Genomic DNA, 18,372 nt, shown 5'->3' with positions numbered 1-18,372 from the left:
AGGTGGACGAATGTTTGGATACATGACTAGAAGGATGGGGGCGGGGGGTGTTCACTGAGAATACAACAATTTTAGCTAGACATACAGCATTCAAGAAAACTATTATAGTCGTCTGTGCCTTTTCAATAACCAAGTTTTTCAAGTTGTGTAAGGAGCAAGTACAATTACCACACAGTCACTAGGAACCTTCCAGTGCCCTCCTTGAGGATAAGCAGTGATAAAAATGGATGCATATATTCATTTTGTTGATCAAGTTAATATTTTCTTCATAATTATCAATAATCATTTAACTGGGTAAGAAAAAGACACATTTAAATATGCAGCATTACACAACAGTTTTTCATGTTCGTGACCACAACACTAGACTCGTATTTTTCCATTTTTATAGTTATAATGTACCAGCAATGTGCAATGCATGCACATTCGAATCAATCCTATGACTGTGCATGATATGTCATGATTAGAACAAAATTGTAGTTAATATCGAGGCAAACAAAACACAAACATGGAACAAATACTTGTGGATTGTTACAAGTCCTGTCAAAGTAGCAACGCTAATACTCCTACGATGCAGTGTGGCAATACCACACCTACGAAGGGATTAGTTTCTAAGCATGCCCAGTTATTTGAAACAACATCAAACAGTGCTCTCTTGTGGACATGGAGAGAATGTCATTCCGGGAACAACTGTATTTTTTCATTTTGTCAAGAACAATAATTCTGATGTTGCTGATAAAAAGAATATTATAATTATTTCATTTTACTGAACAAATTGGTAATCATGAAAAATCAAACTTATTCTCCTGCCTATTGGATGAGTCGTTGTTCCCCTCCCATTTGTTTCCCCTCCCTTCACCTGACATACATGAATAAACATCAACCCATGAATATTTATCAGTTCGGGATGGCCACGGGCCCTCCGAGGGTCTCTAGATAGTTGAGAGGGGTCAATTTGGGTTGCTTTGTCTGGGGCTTCTTCCATCCCAGCAATTCCACAGAAAAGGACTTACAACTGTTACCTTTTCAGCCCACGGGAAAGCATGGCTCGGACCCCTGGCAATCGAGGACCTCTCCTGGGGCTGCTCCTGCACTTTGCTCTACTTTGCTCAGCTCAAGTAAGGCTTATTTGTGACCCTCATTCCACTCTCGTTGTTCCTTACTTTAGAATGACGTGACAGAGGTCCCGGTGAGGGCTTTTGTATACAATGTTGAGAAAAATTAGCTCTGTGTGTACAAGCATTTGTTTTTTGTTTTTTTTAAATGTTGCGAGGAAATTGCACATACATAAAATGTATCAGAGTGACTTCTTGTCCAGATTCTTTTGGAGAAAACGTGTAACTCATGATACAGCAATTACTGAAGTTAAATAAAAATTCCATTATTTCACAATATTTTTAAGTTGTCTTCTTTCACTCATTTGTTAAAATATATGGCAAAAATGTATTTGATTTAAATAGTGTTAGAAAAATGACATTGAAATTGAATTATTTTTGCTACAAATTATTCAGGTCTATTTCTCATTTTTTTATCATCTGCGGTTCAAAACAACTCAAAATGATTCGTATAAATTCAAATGCATTCTCAAACCATATCAGTAGGTTTGTATGATATACATACTGTACATAAGAATTCTGGATTTATCACATGATGTGTTTGGAATGAATGTCGATGTATGTACCTTTGCTCTTGATGTCACTTTTATTTCGCACAAACAAACAGCTAAAACATGAAACATAATTGCGTATTTCCAAATTCCAACTGGTTTTGTGCAAATGTGCTTTCCCTTACTCAGAGGGAACAAGGGATTCCTGGACCTGCAGGTGTACCGGGAATTGATGGCATTGATGTGAGTCCTTGGAGTGCAACCCTATTTTTCTGCTTTCCTGTATTTTTGCCTAACTATAGTTTGATTCCTTTCAGGGTGAAAGAGGACCAGATGGCCTACCGGGTCCTGCTGTAACTATACATTTTAATTTTATTTTTGATACATTTGTTTTATTTTATATTATTAATTTTATTAGATTGTATTTCGTTACAAAACGTTTGTGTGGGATTGTCATTTGCAGGGACCTGATGGAGAACCTGGTCGAATTGGATCTTCAGGATTACCTGGAATTCCTGGAAATGATGTACGTCAACCCTGTTCACGATAATGCTTTTCTTTCAAGATTATTTAAATTTCCTGAAGTATTAGACTATTATGTATCAAGATATCACTTCAGTCAGCACATATGTTGTATTGCCACCAATCCAGCGGACTGTAAAATGATGATATGTATTTTGTTCACAATAAAGCATGAGTGTGATTACTTTTTTAAATCCAATTAATAGGTGTGAAAAAAAATAATAGACTGCTATTTGATTGTTTTTTTAATGCTATGATGACATTATGGAAAGCCAAGGCCCCAAATTTCGCCAATTTCTCAAATGTGGTGCATTATTCTTTCTTAAAAAAATGTTGGAACACAGCTCTGTAGAAGCCTTATGGATTAGGAACAAATCAATGTATTTTCCATACTGTTTTATGTCTGAATGGCTGATGAAAGGTAGTGACGGAGCAGTATAGTACTGTAATTGGCAGATATTGAAAATTTTCTGATGGATTGTCACAAATTTTTAGAAAAAAAGGTAATTAATTAATCTAAAATGGGCCACTTTGAAAACAAAAGCCTCTTTGTGATCCCAATGCAGTTGGCATCTTTCACTGAGAATCCACAAAACAGTGTGGAATGATGGCTTGTTTGAAATGAGCCAAAGGAATGTTGCTCTCTGCCGTCTGCACTCTGAGTATAGTTTGCCCTCTTGGCCCACTGCTGACTCCTTCCTCCTCGAAATTTTTCTCCTGTGTGCCTCTTTAGGTTTTTGAGGATTTGGGTGAAACTCGGGATTTAATTAATTCTCCAAAGAGCACCGTAATATGTAATGTAACAGCCGCTAACAGGTGGTTCATCCCTTTTACGACCAGGGCTCCCCCCACAAGGTTAAATTTATGATGATGTAACATGATAGCGATCTCATTCTGAATATGGAAATAAGGGACTGGCTCTTTTCACAAGCACATTGCAAGGTGAGCTAATCCTGATTGAATGTGCTCTCTGCAGGGTTTGACGGGCCCTGTCGGAGAGGCCGGGCCTGACGGTCCCCCCGGACAGAAAGTAAGTGACTAATGAGCCCCTCACCTCAGAGAACGTCCGGGAAATGGTGCCAAGCTGCTGTCTGCTCTTTTACCGTTTTTTGCATAAATTCCTCCTGACAAATGAGACCTAATCCTGCAAGTCCTCTATGTAATCTCCGTGGGGAGGCAAAGCCCGACATCGCTCCTCATTAGTACAAACATTGCTGGGTCAAGTGAGCCTGGCGGCCCAGTCATGTGATAACTATTTCGTCTCATATAGATTGTTTGCACAAACTTTGAGTGCCTGCATCTATCCAATCCTTAAAAATAAATCCACAATTTATTTCTAGGGTGAACCTGGAACAGTTGGACCTCGAGGATCTTCTGTGAGTTTCACACCATGTCCAAAAATGCATCCATCAAACTACATGAATTACTCATCACACTGTTTGTTTCTCCTCAGGGTGTCGGGTCGGATGGACCTCCTGTAAATTTCTCAACATACTTAACCTGCTACATATCCATACTTTTTTTTGGTCTTACGATGCACTTGTTTGCATGTTTTTACCTAAAAACAAGTTTAATCTCCGTCCGGTTTGATTGTGACAGGGGCCTCCCGGGCCAGGAGGACTTCCAGGCCAATTGGGAAAAACAGGACCACCTGTAAGTACAGAAAGTGTTTTAATGAGCAACTCTTAATTCATAAAAGTGAAAAGGTGTGTGACTCAGAAATAGGGAATGACACTTAAACCTCTTTTATATTTATTCATTTATATTTATATATACATTTACTAATAATCTGCTACCATTAGAATTAGTTATGGTGTATTATAATCTTTTGCCAGATTAAAGCGGAACACACATGAAGTTGATGTAACCATGAGTATCACTGTACAACTGGACAGATATGCCTGTAAACAGTGTTTTAACTAAGTTTTTTGTGCAATTCCTGAGCACAGGGGCCAATGGGTGTCAGAGGACCTCAAGGACCTCGTGGACCAACAGGGCCAAGGGTAAGTGAGTTCTTTAATAAAAAAAAAAAAAAAAAAACGTTGTTGCATGATATAACATACTCTGGATCCAGACACATTGTTAAATGGACTACTGGACTGCAACCATCTACTGAAAAAAATGTAACAGTCATGCCTTCTAAGTAAAAAAAAAAAAAAAACTAAAAAAAAATACATAAACACATGAATAAATAAATAAACACATGAATAAACAAACAAATAAATAAATCCTGTTCTGTTGCAGGGAGCAGCTGGGATGCTGGCCAGTGCCGACCTGGTAAAATAATTCAAAGTAAAAACAAAGATATTTAATTTTCATGACCTGTTTTAAATTTCTGACCTTTCTGTTGCTGTTTAGTGTCCCAACTCTTGTCCACCCGGGACCTCTGGACATCCTGGCATTCCTGGCATGAAGGTGATGATAAGAAAATATTCTTGTGTATGAGCCAATGGCAGTAAACTTTTTGGGAACACAACAAAACACAATACTAGTTGCGTTGTCATTCAGATGTACAGTACAATCAAAATAGTCTTGCTATTTTTTAGTTTTTTTTTGGGGGGGGATGTACTGTACTGACTTGCATGTAAGTGGTAAAAAACATATTTAAGGTCAGTGGTAACTGCTTTTCTCTGCCCACTTTTTTTTTACCAGGGCCACAAAGGTATAAAAGGTGAAGCAGGGATACCTGGCAAACAAGGGCACAAGGTATGTATGTGTATATAATACTTAGATATTCCATGCAGGATATCTGACCCAGTGAGATTTAGGCACAGAAATGCACAACACATCCTAAAGCATTCCCATACGGATTACGGCCAAGTCCCCCATTAGGAAAACCTCACTCCGCAGAATGAGGCGAGCATTTTCAATGCAGTTTATTGTCAGTGTGACATTGCCTTTGATGCCTCTCCAGGATGATTGATTTGAAATGATGTTCAAGCAACCTCCTCTCCTCTTATGTCTCCATAAGCAATATAAATGGAAATGAGGTGATCTTTCTGTGTGCAGGATATGATTCACAATCGGCCTCACAACGATGCTGTCTGTCATTATAGTTACCTTTAGCTTATTTATGCAAAGCCACTTGCCATTGTCAATAAAATGATCACAGTTTCACTCTTGTTCAGGTCTATTGTTCGCCAAATGCTTCACTGAGTGTACAAATGCTCCAGAGTGCTGTTAACAAATTTCTTTCAAATTATCATTTCAAAAAAGAGAGATAGATATACTTGACCACTCACTGTTTTTGGAGTTGTCAATGGACAAATAAAAATATGTTTTGCTATGGGATGAGTAGAAGTGATCATTCATCTGCACTCAGATGTAAAACATGCTGTCTCGTTTATTGTTATGTACAGTTTCATTATCTGGCCTGTGTCCTTTATTTCTTTCAATACCCTCTACTATTACCTGAAATTAAAAGAACAAATTGCCTTTTTCATGACAGAAAATCTGTGAACCCCCAAACGCTTTCTCTGCAGTCAGCAGATTATTTATTTGTAATTAGCAAAGTGGGTCAAGTTAGAGTTAAATCATTTGATTTGCAAACATTAAAAACAGAATTGCTTTTCTTCTTTTCCCATTAACACAGTCCACAATTTTTTTCCCCGCTGCTTGTGTTCCCTGTTTGTTTCATCATCTTTGCTTATAGGGCGAGGAAGGAGAGCAAGGAGGTCAAGGGTGGGTCGGTGCGCAAGGACCAACGGTGAGATTGACTATTTGCAATGCTTCCAGTGTGTGCGTTGTGGTCACGCAACGTTTTTATGTTATTCTGCGGCTGTCTGCGTGCGTTGTTCCAGGGTGCACAGGGCATCCGAGGATCCACAGGAATGATGGGAACTAAAGGAGAATTGGTAAGTGATTTTTTTCCCTTCTGCAATTTTTATCCATTTCAGTTAACCTCTGGCAAAATATGACATGTTTACAATTTGTTGTCTGATAGGGAGCTCGAGGACCTGATGGAGATCCGGGTCCTCAGGGTGTTTCTGGTGCATCTGTAAGTGTTTAAAAATGGACAACATGGACACAAAATATGGACACAAAACTTCATTGGACAGAGCATGGTCCATGAAGCCTAGCTTTAGGGGGGGGGGGCGCAAATTCCTGTATACATGCTGCAAAATATCATAGAAAGTCTTCCTAGCAGAGTGAAAGCCATTATCCTAATTTTTCTTTTATTATGTACTGTATTTCACACTTCCAGTATTTTGTGTACCAATACTTTTGTCCACATAGTTTTGTGTACTTCTGTGGGCACACGTGTGACATACACAGTCTAGGTAGGACAATTAACTCACAAAACAATAAAATGGTAGTAATTCTTGAAGACATTGAATACATCACAACTAGACTGTCCTATTTGTCTTAGAAGATGCTTCGCCTCCCCCATCTGAGTAGGCTGCATCAGTTGAGAAAACAATGCTCGGTTGGTTAGTCAGGATGAGCTGGAATTGGTGTGAAAAACCCAGCTATTAATGACCCAATTTGAATTGAATGGTATAATTCAATGGAAATTCAAAACAACAGTCTTGTAGAGAAGATTTTGTCCGTCAACAAGTCATTGTATCAAGAATTTGGTTTCCTGCACCAATTTAGTGCGGTGTGAATAAAGCCTTGTTCGTTGAACTGTTGAAGCCTTTTCAGGATGAGTGGCAGTCAAGGTGTAATCGATTCAGTGCTCTGAGGTTGATTGAATGTGAATATCTACATGCAAAAGTATTTGAATAATTGCTGATGATGCAACAATGCTGGCCCATTACCTATAATATGTGATCCTACCAGTTTCTTTCTAAATGACTCTCATCGAAACAACAATGGAACTATATGATTTCAGGGTGATCAAGGCCAACGGGGTGTAATGGGTGAACCTGGGCCCAAAGGTGAACAGGTAGGTTGGGTAATTATCACTGACCTTCTCGAAAGAATGCTTGTTTGAACAATCTGACCAAAGCTTTTGTTGAATAGGGTATACAAGGGTCTAGAGGGGTCACAGGTCTGCCAGGTCCCAAAGGAGATGCTGTGAGTATAATTACGTCAAACATGATGACAGTATTTTTTTTTCTTCTTCTGGGCTTATTTTATCATAACTATCAGGGTTTACCAGGAGTGAATGGCCGTGAAGGTATTCCAGGCATGCCGGGAGCAAAGGTACAATTACTACAGCTTCGTATCATCATGATAAAGTATAGTAAAGTCTCGTTATATCGATATCGGATATATCGATAGTCCCGGTTATATCGATACTATTTCTATGCACGCACGGAGAAAATTACATGCAAACAGGGTCGGATATATCGATAGTCCCGGTTATATCGATATTTTTCGGACTCCCTTGAATATCGATATAACGAGACTTTACTGTATATGATACGACAGTATCATAGTATATGGCACAATCAGATCTTCCTCACTGTTTGTTTTGGTAACAGGGAGGTATTGGCAAACCCGGACATCCTGGAGAGGTTGGCCCTCAGGGACTTCCTGTAAGTCTGACACTCAAACTCAGCGCAGTGTACCCATCTTAAAATGACAACCTCTCCCACCAAATAATCCATTATGATTTCAACCATTCAAAATAAACACTTGATATTACCCTAGACCTAGCCTTTCACGCACACACACACGCACGCAGGCACGCACGCACGCACGCACACACACACACACACACACACACACACACACACACACACACACACACACACACACACACACACACACACACACACACACACACACACACACACACACACACACACACACACACACACACACACACACACACACACACACACACGCCATGAAACAGTAATTACATTCTCCTTGGCACAAGTGAGTATCGCAATGTTTATCCCGCCCTCTGATGTGTGAGGAGCCTAATGAAAGACACTAATGGGTCTCAACTCAACTGTGACACTGTTTAGCTAAGATTGTCTCGGTGTTCAAGTCGTCGCCCGTATTAAACCCTGAGGGTACTGTGATCAAGACGTTTATAAGCAGCTTATTTAGGCCAGTGGCTCAAACAAATATAATTAATCCATCTGTGTGGAAACACTAAGGTAAATGTCTTTTTTGAAGTTATTTTTGGGGCTCTTATTTTGTGTGTTTCAGGGATTTCCCGGATCATCTGGACCAAAAGGACAAAGTGGCTCAAAGGTTGCTGTCTTCATTCATCACTAAATCTAAGACGTTGTTGCTTACATTCACATTTTAAGTGACCATGATCACAATTGGACTGCTTTGGTGATTTAGGGAGATGCCGGTCAAACAGGCTTCCCTGGCACGATGGGTTCAGCGGGAAAAATGGTATACACATTAAGTTGTTATCCACCGAGACTTGCATTATATTGACCTGACAGAAACAAAACACAAAAACACTCCGATCTTACTGCTCTACAGGGCGAGCGTGGGGAACAGGGCGAGGTTGGAGTCGCTGGGCCCATTGGTGAACCTGTGAGCATTCATTACAGTTTCATTTTAATTGTTTTAATTAAATTAAAAGTCAAAGATCCCCGCTTTGTAATTGGTAATCCTCATCTACGCTGCAGGGAGAATCGGGAGAACAAGGCCCAGCGGGTCCGGTTGGCAAGCCTGGTTCCAGGGTAAGATATTGATGCAAATATTTATTTCATTTAATATTCTTTTACTGTAAACATTTCAAGGCTACTTAACACATTTCATTTTAATGCCCTTTACTTTGTTGAGCACAGTAAAATGCCACTGGGCATACTGTCATTATGGTATTTCATTTTAGTGACCACATAAGGGAATATTTGCATTTTTCTAAGAGGGACTATGTTATTTTATTCGCCATATTACAATGCCACCTGCTTTTGCATTTAAAGAAAAAAAAAGAGAAAGTTTCTTCCTGGCTCTTGCTTCCTAGTAAGTAGACTTTGTTATAATTGAGTGAATCTTGCTTGAGGTCTACTTTCACAGTGAGGAGAGAACAGGCAGAAAGGGTCTACTGTTTTCACTCCTGACATTCCACAGAGATCAAATGGGACACAAACTGATGATATGTTGCCATACTTTATGTGCTTCGGGAACATTTTATGCACTCTTGTAAATTAATGGTGCACAACATGTAATGCCTTTAAAACCGTCAACAACAATTCTTAATACATATTACTCTTGTGGTTTTCATTGTCTTCTGGCGTCTGTATAGTCGAAATAATAGGACTTTCATCTGATTAACTGTGTGAAATTGTTTGTTGACATTTTGACCCACACGTACATTTCATTGTGCATTGTATATTTTGTAGCATGATGAATGAATGGTAAGCATATTTGCAGCAAATAGAGAGTGAGCAAGAGAGAGAGATAGAAATAGAGAGAGAGAGAGAGAGAGAGAGAGAGAGAGAGAGAGAGAGAGAGAGAGAGAGAGAGAGAGAGAGAGAGAGAGAGAGAGAGAGAGAGAGAGAGAGAGAGACAGTTGGGGCTACCTTTGGAAAGGAGACATTTTCAAAGTGCTTTGTGTTTGTGATAGGGACCCAAAGGTGACCCCGGCCTTCCTGGTATTCCAGGCCCTCCTGGTGTTCCTGGCATGAAAGGAGAAAGGGTAAGGACATCACGGTTGTCCATCTCAGAAAAACAATTGTTTTGTTGATTGTTACTCAACACACAAAAACCCTGTGCTGAAGACTAATTTAGACCCCCGCCCACACCCCCCACACACATACCTCCAGCAAAGTCATTTGTCTCGTTGATTATAGGGCGAGAGAGGAGAAACAGGGCCCAAGGGAGACCAGGTATGAAATTTTCATCTGAAATGATGATTTCATGCAATGATACATAACCCCAAAAAAAATGATGACATATTCTTTTCAGGGTCCACAAGGTGATGAAGGCAACCCTGGAGACAAAGGAGATAATGTAAGTTCTGATGCAAAAATGAACAGTTTTCACCTGAAATCTCAGGAAAATAAAACGATTGATGTTCCCATTTTTCTTGATGTCTCATATCACTTTAAGGGTGAACCTGGAGAAGGTGGAGCAAAGGGAGAGGTGTGTAGCAATTTATGTTTTGGCATGATAACATTTCTTTTGAATATCTTAAAAATTGCCAAATTAATGGTCTTGGCAATGTGTGCTATTTCTCCAGACTGGAAACCCCGGCGAGCCTGGCAGAAGAGGTCCAGAGGGAATTCGAGGCCAGCCCGGAATTGAGGGTCCGCCCGGCACTCCTGGACCGCGAGGCATGCAAGGAAACAGAGGTCCACCCGGAGCTAGGGGAACACAAGGTCCCGCGGTAGGTCGAGTACACTCTCGCTACAGTTTGCACAATGCAATCATTGTAAAAAAGAAAATTTCAATGATTGACTGCGAGAGGACAGATTGAGATATCAGCTAATTTGTTTGTGTGTGTATTTTTTATTTTTATTTTGTTTTTGTTTATTTTATTTTGTTACTCATTACTGTTGTAGAATTCGACAGGCATCTTAACTCATTCACTGCCATTCACAAATTTATTAGGGAATTCAAAATATGACGTAGAGCGCCAATTCTGAATTTGTTCAGGTTTTGTTTGTTCTTGTTTGGGTGCCAATAACGCATTGGCCATGGCCTCTGGCAATATTATTTCCCTTCCATAAGGGGGTAGAATTTCCCTTTTTTTCCCCCATGGTAGCGCTTTGTTTCAGCTTCAGCTGTTGTTAAAGCCCTATATCAATATTTATGTATTGCATTGTATTTTGGCCGGCCGCCCTCATTTCAAGCTCATACAACTCCAGACCCATATAATTTAGGAATTAACTCTTTTATTGTGATGAAAGAAGAGAGTGTAAGGTTTCTTGTTCTGCATTGAATGGTTGTATAGTCCTAAAACTCAATATTCTGTGGGTCCTGGAATTCAAGTGACAATGACAAAAACCCTGTCACTCGAGTGGACACACTTGTGCACGTCTGGCAGTGAATGAGTTAATAAATGGCATTGTTCTGAGGACCTTCAAAAAATTGAACACCATATGTGCAGTATATAACGACCCAGCTGGGATACAGATATCAAAAATTCACTTTGAATTGTTGGGCCTTGACGTGCCTGTTGGGGGAAGAAAAATTAACCCCCCACACAAAATAATCCTTCCCAAAAACACTGTGATGCATTGTCCATAAAAGAGGGCAAACAAGGGAAAAATACACCCGAGAAAAGCAACCTCAAAAATAGACTCTTGTTTGCGTTTGACTTTTTGAATTGAACTTCTAAAATAAATGACCCCTTCGTGACATTCTAATTCATTGAAACTTTGTTTGACATTTTAGGTCAAAATTCCCTTTAGGAGACCAGCGCCAAATATTCATTCCCCTTTGAGGACATATGCGATAATTGTGATAAACTACAGATTGGAAAGAATATCTTGAATTCAAATGAGATGGTGAAGTGTTTTGATATCTTGAAACACTTTTTTTTTTTTTGGCAGGGTAAAGAACCAAGTGACCAGCACATCAGGCAGGTCTGCATGCGAGTCATGCAAGGTAAGAAACAATGACCCCATTCATCATCCCCTTTGTACCTCGTTGATGACTGGAATCTCAGCCGCAATGCTCGCTTCCAAGAGCACACGTACTGTAAAGAGGCGCTGGCCTCCCGCTCCTTCATTGATCAGGACGCTTTCTCAATACTACACAGTTCACACATAGAAAAGAGAAGGGCTCATAAGCAAAACATGAAACAAGATTCAGTCCTTGTTTATTTGATGGATGAAAGATCTCCTTGTTCGCCTCGGAAGAAATGTTCCGGCGGAAGACGCAACCTCTCTTTTCTTTATTCTTTTTTTCTTGTGTCTTCCAAACTCATCTCCTAGAGTCATTACTTTTTTATAGCCGAGGTGCTGAAAAATTAATTACACCTCTAGCAGACCTCCACTCCTCTGCTTGTAGAAAAGAGAGTCAATGCTAGGGAAGGCAATGTTTAAAAGGAACAGTCGGTCTGCATGCACTGCATGAATTTTCAGTAAGAGGCAGGAAGTGCAAGAGAGCAGCCAGCAAATAATCACAGGAGATGAATATTGGATCATTTGCATCGCGAACATACGTTTTCTCTGGCTCATTGCTGTATTAAAAAAAAAGTAAAATCTTTTCTGTGTTGAATCGACTGAGGGTTTTCTTGAAAGGCAGGCCAAGTTTGAAAGATTTTCACAACTTTACTTCCCGCTTCACTTGGAATTGAACCCAAAAGAGTATCAAGACTATAACACCGGTGCCTATCATAACCCTGTGGTTTAATTCTCTCATAATAGATCAACTGGCCAATTTGGCTTCTAGTTTGAGAAGACCAGAATCGGGTGCTGTGGGTTTACCTGGCAAACCTGGACCCCCAGGCCCTCCTGGTGCTCCAGGAGACAATGGCATGACAGGACAGGCGGGGGTGAGGGGCCTTCCTGGACTCAAAGGGCCACCAGGACAACTTGGAGCAAAAGGACCTAAAGGTAACTAGCATAGCGAAGCAATTTGTGTTCTTTTGTCTACAATAAGTGATATTTTAGTTTGTTATTTAGCAATTTTGTGCTGTACTTGATCATGTAAATGATAATTTTTATGCCACAGAACCCTTTCCACTAGAAAGGTTTGTTTCCCCTCCAGTATTTAAATTAGCCATTCCCGTTTTATATTCAACTAAATGCTATGATTTGGATTGGCATAATCGTTTGATGTTTGTCACTTACAGGTGAAATGGGTGACAGAGGGTCCCGCGGGCCGACAGTACGAGGAGCCAAAGGTCAGCAAGGACCTCCAGGACTGCCCGGTGAGTAAATGTTCGATTTTCATATTTCAGGCGATGTTTAAGCTAACAAAGAGGAACTATCACAGGGGAAGCTGGCAAACCTGGTTATGGTCAAGAGGGTCGTGATGGCCAGAGGGGACCTCCTGGTCTTCCTGGACAGCCCGGTGTACCTGGGCCTCCCGGTCCAGCTGGTCCGAATGGTTACTGTGACCCATCCTCTTGTAACCTGTCACCGGGCGCTCAACCTGTGGATGTGAAGGGACCTGCAAGGAACTAAAAGCCACTCTGGGAGAGACAGAGACTATTGGATTCAAACATGTTTCATCGCTGGGGTTTTTGATGCCTTCCTTATTTTAACCTCTCGTCATTTCTTTACAAGCTGTGCCACAGAGTTCGCGCCTGCAGAAAAACTCACAACTTTTTTTTCAATGTGTTGACTGTCTTCTGTTCTTCTTGAATGGATGTTTTTTTTTATTCTCAACAAGTCTTAAATAGTTAATCCCACTTTCTCTCTATTCACAGTGTTGTCCCTCTTTAAGAAAAAATAAATAAAAACAAAACAAAAATAAAACAAAACAAAGGAAATTTCCTCACAAATCATGTTTAACAGTCACCCAAATAAACCCAGGTCTTTTTGTGTAGTATGTGATAATTTATCAAAGACAAATGTTTATTTTGTATTTTTTGCCCACAAATCATAAAGTCTTTGCAGTTGCGAACAAAAAGGACAGAATGTGTCACACCGACATATGTTGATGTATGTTGTAAATCTGTAAAAACAAATGTTTGGGTTGTGGTTTATTTCCTACAAAACAACCTGATGTGACATTTTGCCTCATTGTACAGGACGACACTAGTCAATTTGAATAATGATGAGTGCAATGGTCATAAATATAACAAATAAAAAAATACACACAACACGGTTTATTTATTCTGCATGAACACTTGATTATTAACAAAATATGTATTGATTAAATCATATTTTCACGATTGGGTATTGTGTTGAATTTAGCACTTACAATGTGCAGGCCATGAACAATAATATATATTTTAAATATTGCTGTAATCTATTTGTATTTATTTATGTAAGATGGTTGTTTGGTCATGAACTTTGACATAACTGGCTCTCCCAGAAGTCATTGTTCTATGATATGCCCACTAAGTTTTGACGCAACAACAGTCGCTAACTGAATTATATGCGGATATATGAAAACACATGACAAATTTGCAAAGTGCTGCTCGAGGATTTCAAGATGTATGAACTGATGTCTATGCTTTGTTGCAGTTTTTTTTAACTTGTGGACAATTATAAGAAACACCGTTGAGACTTTTCAAATAAAACAAAGGCCTCATCAAAATACAACAGAATGCCACAAAATGCATTGTATAACATTTATTGTACACGATTAAGGCAGATATCAGTTCAAATCAAGAAAATGTTGTAAAAGAACATGTCAAAGAGAACTTCTGCTCGTGGGAAAAAAAACACATAATCACGTGTCCAACTGAGTGAGGTAGATATTGAAGAAAAAGTAACATGAGGACAAAAGGACACTTCAAATCTTAGCGAGCATGCTGAGATGCTGATCCACACTCCCCACATAACAAGAGCCACTTTTCAGTGGCCTCCCCCCTCGTTATCTCAGCTAAATTGAAGTCACACAAATATGAAGTGTACACACATGAGAATCTCTCATCAGTACAACAGAGGAAAAACAGGACCTTCATATGACTTTTCATGCGGTCCAAATTCGATCAAGGTCAGCTTTATTTTCTCAGAAGGGCAGCCCATTAAGAGGAACATGATGAAAAAAGCCACAAGCCAATAGAAAACTGATTGCCCAAGTCTTCCAATCCTTCTACCATATTGAACATTTTCATTCTCGTCCAGCAGGGGACTCTTTAGACTCATAAATGAGCCACTCGCATTTTAATGCCCAACTGATGACAAAACAACCATGCTTTAAGAACAAAAAAAGACAGTTTGTGTCGGATGTGATGTTCTTTGATGTGAGACTTGAAAGACAGAAAAAACAACAACAGCAAATGTGAATGAGGGGGAGAGCCAGTTAGAAACACATTTTACAATATTGAACACAATATATCAGAAACTAAAGCCTTTGAGTCCAACTGTCATTACAACAGCACAAAATAAAAATAAATTAATGAATAAATACAAACAATTACGCATTTCCTCAAAGAGTAGCCTCATCGTCAAATATCACAAATGCCTGATTTCAGTTACTACTGTCAACGGTGGCAAAGCCCATTTTTAGGTAGAATTATTCATTTTTTTCACAATGGAGAAAGGTAGGTTTGGATTTTTTGTGTGTATTTTGTGTTTTTATATTTATAAATTCCTGGTACTCTTTGGTGTTGAGTCTGTGGATGCACTCAGTGCAAAGAACTACGGAAATATAGAACAAGGATTGTATGATCAAAACATGAAAAGTTTAGAAGTGTGTCAAGAAATTATCATCTTCTAGTCTTAAGGCAATGAAGTACATTTTAAAAAACAATTTCGATGGGTTGCATGTCAAGTAAAAATGTGAGTATGTGTAATATAAACATTTTGCGCATTGTTTCTATGACTTTGGTGGCATTGAAATGCAAAAATGTACAAATGCCATCATAGGAAATCATCTGCAACCACTGAGTAATTACATTACAACACGACACTTGAAACTAACAAAGGCACTCAATGCAGTAACCGATTAAATTGTGTACGAATAAGGACTTTAACACATGGTTAAAATTATATCTTGCTTGTGAAATTACATCATCAGGTTCCATTACAAGCCCCATTACCCAGGAACAAAATGAAACGTGCAAAAAGACTCATCACTCATTATCCGAGTATACAACTGAGAGTATTTACACATCAAAGAAAGAGTAAGCATTAAGTGGATGATGGAGTGATGGGGACTCTGTAAACTGAATAAATAAAATGACAATTAAGGTTTGAACCTAAGTCTTAAATTGATTCAAATGCAATATCACACAAGATAAAAGTTTAATAAAACAATTTTATGAGAAAGAAGTCGCGATCGAAATGATTTAAAAAAGTCATTTGGAAGATAAGTCATACATTTATAGGAAATAAATTTGAATTTTACTAACATAGTCACCCTGTGTTGTTATGAGAAAAATTAAAAAAGTCAATGAACATTTTCACTTTAGTGATAATTTAAAGGGCAACCGACGTCACTTTTTTGTTTTTTAACTGACATCAGAAAAACGTTTTATAGCATCTAAAATACCCAAAACACACAGTATATTTTTAGTCAAATGCAAAACACCAATAAAAATGACTTAAAGTGTCCAAAATCTGCAAAAAATTGAGCTGTGAATTGGGCATTTTCAGAAAGTCCCGCCCCCAGTTCGTGACGTCACGCCAAGAGGTCTCGCATTGCTGGAGAATAAAAACAATGGCTTCAGATTCAGATAATATGCTTTCTTGTTACACATCTAGTTATGAATATGATTCAAATAGTTCTGAAGAGGAAAGCATACAGGTTTGCAATCGATTAAAGAATTTATTTCTTCATGTTTATTTTTGTTAAGTAATTATAAGTGCCTTGCATGCTGGGTCCTAGAGGACAGTAATTTCATCTGTGCTGTATGTCATGCATATTAGCATATTTGACAATAAAGCTGACTTTGACTTTATTCCGTGTCATTTTGAGGCAAACGGGCAGGGGAAATGTCTCACCCAAAAAGAGGCAAGAAAAATGGCTACCGAGCTGTGAGGAATGAATCAGCCCATTTCCACGGGCTGATAAATGATTTCCATGGAGCTTGACTCCCTCTGCTGGCGGCTTTTGGATGTAACACAAGGGTTTAAAAAAAAACAGTACAGCAAAATACATTGACGTGATGGATGGACCGTTACAATGTGTCTTTTTTACGGTAAAGGGCGGTCCTTTTCTGACGTCACGTGAGGACTCGTCACCAACTCAAAAACAAGACTTCCTGAATGTTCAGTGCGAGTCTTAAAACGTAAAATATAGCTATATGCGGTGGAATCGTATTAAAATACGCCCAGTAGAAGTCATTTGAAGCCATTTTACAAATTATGGACAAAACTTGTCTGGAGACGTCGGTTGTCCTTTAAGAGTCAAATAAATAAAATGAAGGTGATCAGTGTAGATTGAAGTGTATCAATCTACACTGTCTTTTTTCTCCTTTTTCGTCGTCAATTGCCATAGCAAAGCTAATAAATGACTGATGTTGTACTTACATAAAGGGGGAAGACATTTAATTTCTTCTTTTAAATGATGATCATTCACGATGCAAATCACTTAATAATAAACCTAAAATAGCCCACATGTACAAAAATATTCCATATTCCAGAAAAAAAGCTCTTTTCATTCATTCTTTCAGCTCTCACCACAAAAGTAAATAATTCTTTATCAAACACAGTTGATTTGGTGTAAGGCGCTGGATTCTTTTTCAAGGACATTTTTTGTTTTAGTTTTAGATGTTTGCTTCCTCTCTCGCTCTCTCTCAAACACACTTCTATTATCAGACCTTTATTCAAATGTGTTAAGTCGTCCACAGGCTCTGCAGTAGCCTGATAACAAGGAGTGCCGCAGGGCAATGGCTCGACACAAAGACCACTGTGAAGTCGACAGAAGTAGAGTTCCTAATTCTCTCAGAGGCACACATGAAACAAACATTATCTAATCTTATTCTTTTTTCGTCCTTCAAAACCCACTCGCACACAAACACACGTATGGTATACCTTCTGCTAGTACGACCGCTTATCTGAATGAGAGCAGAAGCGTGCAAGGCGTGTCACTTAAGGTGGCAAACAAATAATTAACATCATGTTCTTCCGACGGGGCTGAAACCCACTAAATAAAGTCATTTCACGGCCTTGAGAGACGTGATGAGGGTTGACAAGGAATGCATTACATCACATGAGGGAAGATGGGTAGGTTAAAAACAAGAGCACATTTATAAAGGTAAAGCTTTACAAAAACAAAAAACAAAAACAAACATTAAAATATTGCATTCAAAACAACCCATTAACTGTATGCAAGTGTTGGTTGGATAAACCCATTGCGGGACACCAATCACGCTGTACTTCCTTTCCGGCTGCGGACAGTGTTTGGCTGCACTTGGGAGCTCAGAGCAGGATGGCTGAAGGCTGCGCTGGGCTCAAGCGAATAACAGTCACTGGGGTCACATGTTCCCGCAGGTCCACGTAGCCCCGGAGTGCCAGGGGGACCCTGTGAAGTTGACCCAGGAAGGCCTTGATTTAAATTAAAAAAAGGAAGCATTGTTAATTTGAATGTTTGAGTTGGGAGGAATGTCAGTGGCATTTGACTGTCATCGCTGGACAGCTCAGCAGCGATTGTGTTTTTTTGTGCCTGTAATGGACAGCATTTTCACAGCCCCGCTTTGTTCAGCGGAAAGGTCGGTGCTGTTGGAATTCTGCGGCTGAATGGAGGCATGGCTTGAGGAGCCCATGATGAGAAGAAAGGAGCATCAGCATAGAGCGCCGAGACGTCTGTGGAAGTGT

The 18,372-nt window shown here is 39.4% G+C and overlaps 2 protein-coding genes across 6 annotated transcripts in view; one reads left to right on the top strand and one right to left on the bottom strand.

Moving 5' to 3' along the window:
* The first annotated feature begins 917 nt into the window (after positions 1-917).
* On the top strand, positions 918-13,835 carry col9a1b (collagen, type IX, alpha 1b). The gene is made up of 32 exons (XM_089011823.1): positions 918-1,115; positions 1,793-1,846; positions 1,921-1,956; positions 2,067-2,129; positions 3,102-3,155; positions 3,466-3,501; positions 3,579-3,602; positions 3,725-3,778; positions 4,075-4,128; positions 4,370-4,402; positions 4,484-4,540; positions 4,778-4,831; positions 5,778-5,831; positions 5,926-5,979; positions 6,069-6,122; positions 6,960-7,013; positions 7,091-7,144; positions 7,220-7,273; positions 7,555-7,608; positions 8,234-8,278; positions 8,375-8,428; positions 8,522-8,575; positions 8,671-8,724; positions 9,612-9,683; positions 9,838-9,873; positions 9,953-9,997; positions 10,097-10,129; positions 10,227-10,373; positions 11,542-11,596; positions 12,361-12,549; positions 12,789-12,866; positions 12,932-13,835. The coding sequence occupies exons 1-32, from the start codon at positions 1,041-1,043 to the stop codon at positions 13,120-13,122; spliced, it is 2,025 nt and encodes a 674-aa protein (XP_088867949.1). The 5' UTR covers positions 918-1,040; the 3' UTR covers positions 13,123-13,835.
* Positions 13,836-14,223: 388 nt separating this feature from the next.
* col19a1 (collagen, type XIX, alpha 1) overlaps positions 14,224-18,372 on the bottom strand; it is a 102,717-nt gene continuing 98,568 nt past the window's right edge. For 4 of the 5 annotated variants that reach the window (XM_089011818.1, XM_089011819.1, XM_089011820.1 and 1 more), the window contains one exon: positions 14,224-18,102. In XM_089011818.1, the coding sequence (XP_088867944.1) occupies positions 17,924-18,102 (179 nt within the window). In that variant the 3' untranslated portion in view covers positions 14,224-17,923. The remainder of the gene's footprint in view (positions 18,103-18,372) is intronic. The other variant, XM_089011822.1, reaches the window with a different exon arrangement.

Source organism: Hippocampus bargibanti, linkage group LG13 (assembly GCF_051943395.1).
Source record: "Hippocampus bargibanti isolate YZ-2025 linkage group LG13, ASM5194339v1, whole genome shotgun sequence".
Taxonomy (NCBI): domain Eukaryota; kingdom Metazoa; phylum Chordata; class Actinopteri; order Syngnathiformes; family Syngnathidae; genus Hippocampus; species Hippocampus bargibanti.
Note: the sequence above shows the minus strand (reverse complement) of the source record. Positions and strands in the feature narration are given on the sequence as shown.

What these genes read in the sequence shown, in the direction of transcription:
- col9a1b (XM_089011823.1), top strand. Translation starts at nt 1,041, where the DNA reads ATGGCTCGGACCCCTGGCAATCGAGGACCTCTCCTGGGGCTGCTCCTG. An exon ending in AAGGACAAAGTGGCTCAAAG is followed by an intron (nt 8,279 to 8,374) that starts GTTGCTGTCTTC and finishes TTGGTGATTTAG; the next exon opens with GGAGATGCCGGTCAAACAGG. An exon ending in CTGCATGCGAGTCATGCAAG is followed by an intron (nt 11,597 to 12,360) that starts GTAAGAAACAAT and finishes CTCTCATAATAG; the next exon opens with ATCAACTGGCCAATTTGGCT.